Source organism: Geotrypetes seraphini, chromosome 2 (genome assembly GCF_902459505.1).
Source record: "Geotrypetes seraphini chromosome 2, aGeoSer1.1, whole genome shotgun sequence".
Classification (NCBI taxonomy): Eukaryota; Metazoa; Chordata; class Amphibia; order Gymnophiona; family Dermophiidae; genus Geotrypetes; species Geotrypetes seraphini.
This window is the reverse complement of record NC_047085.1, coordinates 190026240-190032538: the sequence shown is the minus strand read 5'-3', so window position 1 is coordinate 190032538 and position 6299 is coordinate 190026240. Positions and strand designations below refer to the sequence as shown.

The window sequence follows — 6299 nt, the reverse complement described above, 5'->3', positions numbered from 1 at the left end:
ATAGCTAAAGAGACATATGATCAAGAAATTGTTTTATTTTGCTTTTGTGATTATGATAAACATACCGAGGGCCTCAAAATAGTATCTGGCGGGCTGCATGTGGCCCCCCGGGTCACGAGTTTGAGACCACTGATGTAAGCCGTTCTGAGCTCCCCTGGGAGAATGGTATAGAAAATTGAATAAATAATATCACTGCTACCTCAGGAAAATGTTTCCTACAGCTTACCCCCACCCCTACACAGCATCCTCCCCAGGGCATCACTATCCCCCTGCCACTGCATTATTCCCCCTCCCCTATGACTTCCCCTCAGCAGCATCCCCCCCCCCCCCCCCGTGATCAACATTGGGATTTACACCTGCTCCTGAGAACATCAATGTTTTGACTTTTTACGTGATTTCTAATATTACTATCACTCAGTTGTAAAATGAATAGTTCACAAAGTTATGAAACATACGCTTAGCACCACACTGTCCTCTGGGTAAATAATTCCTTTAAAAAATTTATTTTTTGCCACATTGCATACCAGGATCTTTACAGAAGACATCCATGTGAGCCACGGCTTTTTCATCTAGTGCACACTTTTCTGTATGTCTGTTTGCGTTCTAAGCAGCACAGCCTATGTTATGTTTTGAAGAAATGGGCATGATTACTTAAAAAATATCATCTTCGGCAGCCAGTCGGTAAGTGGTTCTTTTAAACCGGAGCAGCCATTCAAAATGGTTGCCTACTGTTGTGTGGTCGTTATTTCTGTTTACCAGGAACAATATTAAAGATAAACTAAAAAGCGGAACCTGACTCCATCTTTTTACCCAGCCAATACGTAGCTATGAATTACAAATTTATTTGCCAAAAAGGCCTAACTCACTAACGTCACTGACCAAGCTAGAATTTTTGCAGCCATAACTACATAGCTGCTTGTTAGCAACATAAAAATGCCTGAATCGGGCCCATGTTTTTATTTAACTCTGTCCTCTTGTTTATTTCCTGTTTTAGCACTGAATGACTGTTTTCCCCACACAAAAGGGTACTGCATTCCTTGGCATCGGTGTTCCCTGACTGTCTCACATCATTGAAAGGCTCAGCTCCCCCTAATTAGACGCTATGAGCGTTTCAACTGCTGCAACAGCACCTTGATTGTTTCCTACTGAGCAGGACTGGTATAGGAATAACAATGCTAGAATTCAATTGCCTAAATGTTGAGGTTTCTAATACCATCCGCAACTGCAAATAGGAAAGTCAAAGAAAAGAAAATACCTACACGGGTTGTTCATTGACTGGCTGCTGCACAAGAAAAATTAATAAACCAGGACAAAAGAAACCAAAGGTATGCATCCTCAATACCTCAGTGGAAGATCCAATGAGCTGAATTCTTTTTAATAGATCTGTTTATTAATTCTGCCACAGATTTTGGTAAAAACAAAAATCAGTTAAAGAAACACAAAAAAATTGCTCCTTTATTAAATGCTTTAGTCTTTACCATTGAACATCTGAGCTGGGGATGTGGTGCTTTCCCCTTAACTTCTCTGAGCTCTTTTCTGTTTTGGTACCAAAGGTTCCAAATTCATTTCCAAAGGGAAGCTTTGGTGAAACACTTGAACAGGAGTGTCTTAAAATGAATTTGTGATGTCTGCCAGAGTAAGCCAGGACAATTAAGCTATTTTATAGGTCTTACCTACCTGAGCTATAAAATGCAGTTAATAGATATTCCAATAGAAAATATTTGTACACTAACATAAGCCGTTGGTGTATATAGTTATTTTAGCATGATGCAATCCAAGGTGTTTATCTATGAAAAATTAAATGTGATTCCAAAAGGCAGGCATAGGGAAAGTACTGAGTATATATAAAACAATGTAAAGTTAATAATATTTGATGTGGAAAAATAATAGGCTAAATTAAATTACAGGCATGAATTGGATTAATACAGTATTATGTGTAGGAAAATTTTTCAAAAGTGTGTGCATGAATTTTATAATATTTATATGTTCCAATTTAAGATTCCAAGGCAGGTGCCTAATACATCCCACTATAACATAATATATTTTGCATGAGACATTATTTTTAAACATTACAGTTGCTAAGTATTACCGAATAGCTTAGCAGCCCCGATTTTTTAGCAATCCTGCCATCCTAATCTCATCTCGTTTTAATCATAATGTCAAACAACTGAGTTAATGTATCTAATAACCCAGCATAACTAAACTAGCTAAACACCTACAAATGGAAATTTAAAAAAAAAAAAACCGTTACAAATATATATTCAAATGTTTCTCCAGTTGTAAAAAAATGTTTGTCTGCTGCAACTGAAAACAATTTCATTATTTTAACCGTAGTTGACTTTACAGAGGTTCAGCAGGATGCTGGAACTGCTAGTTCATTCCGACCCCGCTGGAGCCTTGACGCCTATTACCCCACACATTCCGCCTACAAGCAGCAGCTCCCTCAATTGGCGCCCCGGTTCAGCCTTAGCTCCCAGGAACACCCTCCACCCGCCCATCACCTTTACTTCGCACAGTCTTCCCGTTGGCTGCTGTCCCTCCTCTGGAAGAGATTCCACAGCTCCGATTGGTTAATGCTCATTCCCTCTTCCCCCACCCCCCCATTCTCTCTCTCACTGGGCCCGTGGCCACTTGTAGCTCCGCCCCTCCCACAAGGCCCCGCCCACTTGTCTATATCAGTGAGCGTCTCTCCGGGCTTGCGGAACAGAGCGGTGTGGGCTGGCGGGAAGGAAGGGTGTGTGGTTGTTACAGAGCCTGGCTAGTTACTGGCATCAGAAACTATAGGTTGACTTTCATCTTTATCAATAAATAATAAACTGGAAAGCACCACCTTCAATAATAGGGGCGCTTGAGTCAATTGCATCGGCTGAGTTTCCTGCGCTTGGATTGAGATTTCCTTCCTCCCCCTTCTGCTGCCGCTTTTTTTTTTCCCCCCCCTCCCTTCTGGTTCCTCGTTTGCGCCCTGCCTCCCCGCACCATGAAAGCCGTGAGCCCGCTGCATCCGCAGAGCCGGAGAGCCCCGGCGGCCGGGGGAGGCTGCGTGGAGCTGGCGCGACGCTGCCTGGCCGGCCACAGCCTGTGCGCTGCCCGCTGCAAGCTGCCCGAGGACGAGCCGCTCTGCCTGCAGTACGACATGAACGACTGCTACAGCCGCCTCAAGAGGCTGGTGCCCACCATCCCGCAGGACCGGCGGGTCAGCAAGGTGGAGATCTTGCAGCACGTGATCGACTACATCCTAGACCTGCAGCTGGCGCTAGACACGCACCCGGCGCTGCTCCGGCAGCCGCCCCCCGCCGCCGCCGCCGCCACCCCCCGCCCCCCGCTCACCGATCTCAATACCGACCCGGTAAGAGGGGAGCTGGGCTAGCAGTCCCGGGAATGGGGGGGGGGAGGGCTTCGATGCGTGTGTTATGGGTATCATTGGGGGGGGGGGGTTTGACATTGGTGCAATTCTCTCCAGAGAAGCTCGTGTCTCTGCCCCATTGTCGGGTGGTCGCACGGCGCTTTTTCTCTGGCTGATTACGGCCCAATGTGAAACCTTGGGCTGGAATAACTCGTGCCTTTAGACGGATGCGAGGCTTCTGACAGTCCTGCGCAAGAAGGGGCTAAGAAAACTGGAGAATTCTGCACTAGTTGCAGCAAAAGATAATAAACGTTTAAAAAAAAAAAGGGGGGGGGGGAGGGGAGGCTTAGATCTTATTCAAACTATTATTCCCTGTACTGTGGCAACGGCCTTCAAATACTATTTGAGTTCTTACTCGGTGATTACCGCTTGTTCATGTTATGTTTTTATGTCGAGGGTACAGAAGAACAAGTGGGGAGTGGGACAGACCACATCAGCCTTGGGGTAGACCATCTTTATTTGTATAAATAAATTCACAAGGTTGATGTGGTCTATCCCACTCCCCATTTGTTCTTCTGTTGTTTGATTTTACGTGGGGTTTCTGTTCCCTTTTTTTGTTCTGAATTTATATCGAGGTACCCCATCGACTGTAAAATGCACCTTTCTGTTTCCCCCTAGCATAATTCTTAGATGGCACCTGTCTGCTTGATGGGGAAAGTACGGCATGCAGGACGGTTGTTCGCCTCAGTCTGCATCTTGTACTAATGTATTGTGTTGTCTGTTGTTTTTTTTTTTTTTCTTTTTGCATGCATTTTGTTTCAGGCAGCTTCAGTTGTGAACAAACACGGTGATAGTATTTTGTGCCGCTGAGCTTCTGTTTTGGAGGTGAGTGTGTTTCTTTCTCGACCTCTAGATGTGTTTTGAGACCCTCCAGGCTTTGGCAGCTAGTTGTACCATGTGAGTTAGTCCTGCCCGGAACATAAATCCTGTTTAGCTGCGCATGATTTCTTTTCATATCTGTCATGAGATTTGCAAAGGAGGGATAACTGAGTACGTTCTTGAAGGGGGGGGAGAAGAGAAAAGGGATTCCTTTGGTACAGAATGTGCCCAGCCCCCTTGGGATTTTATATTTCTTATGGGAAAGTACTTCCATCCTGGCGATGCCCCCTACCCGTTACAGAATGCTCTTTTTATTTTTTTTTTTTTGGCTGGGCTCCGTACTGTCAGCGGAGTATTCCAGTTTGGCCCAGCTTGGAGTTTGACCCTGGTTTGTTTTGGGTTGTTGATCAAGCATGTCTTGTGTTTTGTTGGTGGCGCCAGCCAGTCTGGAGCAGAATGGTTCACACACCCCCTCTATTCATTCCTCTTCCACAGGTGTGCAGCAGGCAGAGCCAGAAGAACAGAGAGACAAATTAGAGAAAAAGGGAGGGGGAAAAGGCACCCAACAGATGAAAAAAAAAAAATCAACCCCACCATCGTTTCCATACTTCATCACGAGAAAGAGTTCTTCGCCAACATGTGTGCTCATCACTTTAAGAACTTTTTTCCTGTTCAGTTTGAATCATCCATGTGTACATGGGGGGGGGGGGAAGGGCAGAGGTGAACTTGAATGTAGAGACTGAATTCATGGATGGCTGGAGGAGCTTTTAGAAGAGACTTAAGCAACACAACAGCAGAATCCGAAGCTTTACTAATCTTATCAGAGCATTGTAGATATTTCTGACATCTATTGTTTAAAATAGATGATTTTACTTGGACCAGGGAATTTTATCCTCCCTGCAGGAATGTTACATATTGTATAGATAAATGCGTGACATTTCATACTGTATATATAGAGAGATGTTCTATAAGGGCAGGTGAGAAAGAAGTATATGCTTTAATAGACTACTGTAATTAAGATATTTTTAATTAAATATTTTTTGTGTAAATATAAATGTCTGGTTTTTTTAATCCAGGGATTCTCTTTCAAAAGGAATTGTGGAGATGTTACAGCTGCTCCCATGAACATATTTGAACACGTAGATGTTTTTGTCCATTCTTCTACACTTCTATGAGTTATAACTAGTGCCACTGCATGGCATTCTTTTAATTGCATGCATATGAAACCTGTTGAGCCCACCAAAATTGTTCTGCTTAAGCCAGATAGAACTGTTTTATGCCTCACAAAGTTAGCTTGAGTTTTGATTTTTTAATCTAAAGATTACCTGAAAAATTGGCTTGGCATATGGAAGTGAAAAGGCTCAGGTCTTAGCTGGTGTCTGAAATACTCTGTTGCACTGTAAACATTTCTATACAATGACATTAGATTTGTCCTAATCATTTATGTTGCAGTATGTGTAGGTAGAAAACAAAAGCAGGTCTCTGCTTCCAACTGAAGCAAAAGATTATAATAAACGAACCCTTGGTTGTTGCCCTTAAAGGAACATATGACCGTGAATATGATCACAGCATAGTCCTGACGCAAATTTGACAAGAGATGGTCACTTTAAATCCAGTTAAAATTAATCCCAGACTATCTAGGAAACAAGTCAATTTTTTTTATACAGATTTGTTTTCTTCTTTAATGCTGCTATGTTACAGTCAAGTTGCTGTGATTTTGCTGTGTGTAACATATACCTATAACCATTAAACTAGATTTACATGTCTTTAAAATTTTTTTGCTTATTTCTTCTAGATGCTTAACTTTTCATGAAAGCTTTAATGTCTGAACTATAAGCTTTCACTAGCTGATAGCCTTAGGGGTGTATCAGAGAGAATGCCGGAACTAGAAGCAGAAGTTCCTGTTGCAGGAAGGAACGTTGCACATCTCCAGTTATCAGTGGTTGCGCAGCAATGTTGTGGAATTTCAGAGTGAAATAATTAAATGGGATTTTTATCAAAAGCTTTTTGAATATCAAACCATGTGTTAAATTAGTGTTTGGTCTGTTTTTGTTTTATTGTGCTTTTGTTTTCATAT

At 42.7% G+C, this 6299-nt stretch overlaps 1 protein-coding gene across 1 annotated transcript; it reads left to right on the top strand.

The window, feature by feature from the left end:
• Window positions 1–2711: 2711 nt before the first annotated feature.
• Window positions 2712–5988, top strand: ID4 (inhibitor of DNA binding 4, HLH protein). The gene is made up of 3 exons (XM_033934933.1): window positions 2712–3346; window positions 4166–4228; window positions 4718–5988. The coding sequence occupies exons 1-2, from the start codon at window positions 2978–2980 to the stop codon at window positions 4211–4213; spliced, it is 417 nt and encodes a 138-aa protein (XP_033790824.1). The 5' UTR covers window positions 2712–2977; the 3' UTR covers window positions 4214–4228; window positions 4718–5988.
• The last annotated feature ends 311 nt before the right edge of the window (window positions 5989–6299 follow it).

Excerpts from the sequence above, each read along its gene's own strand:
- ID4 (XM_033934933.1), top strand. The coding sequence starts at position 2,978 with ATGAAAGCCGTGAGCCCGCTGCATCCGCAGAGCCGGAGAGCCCCGGCG. Across the intron at positions 3,347-4,165 it reads CCGATCTCAATACCGACCCG|GCAGCTTCAGTTGTGAACAA; the intron begins GTAAGAGGGGAG and ends ATTTTGTTTCAG.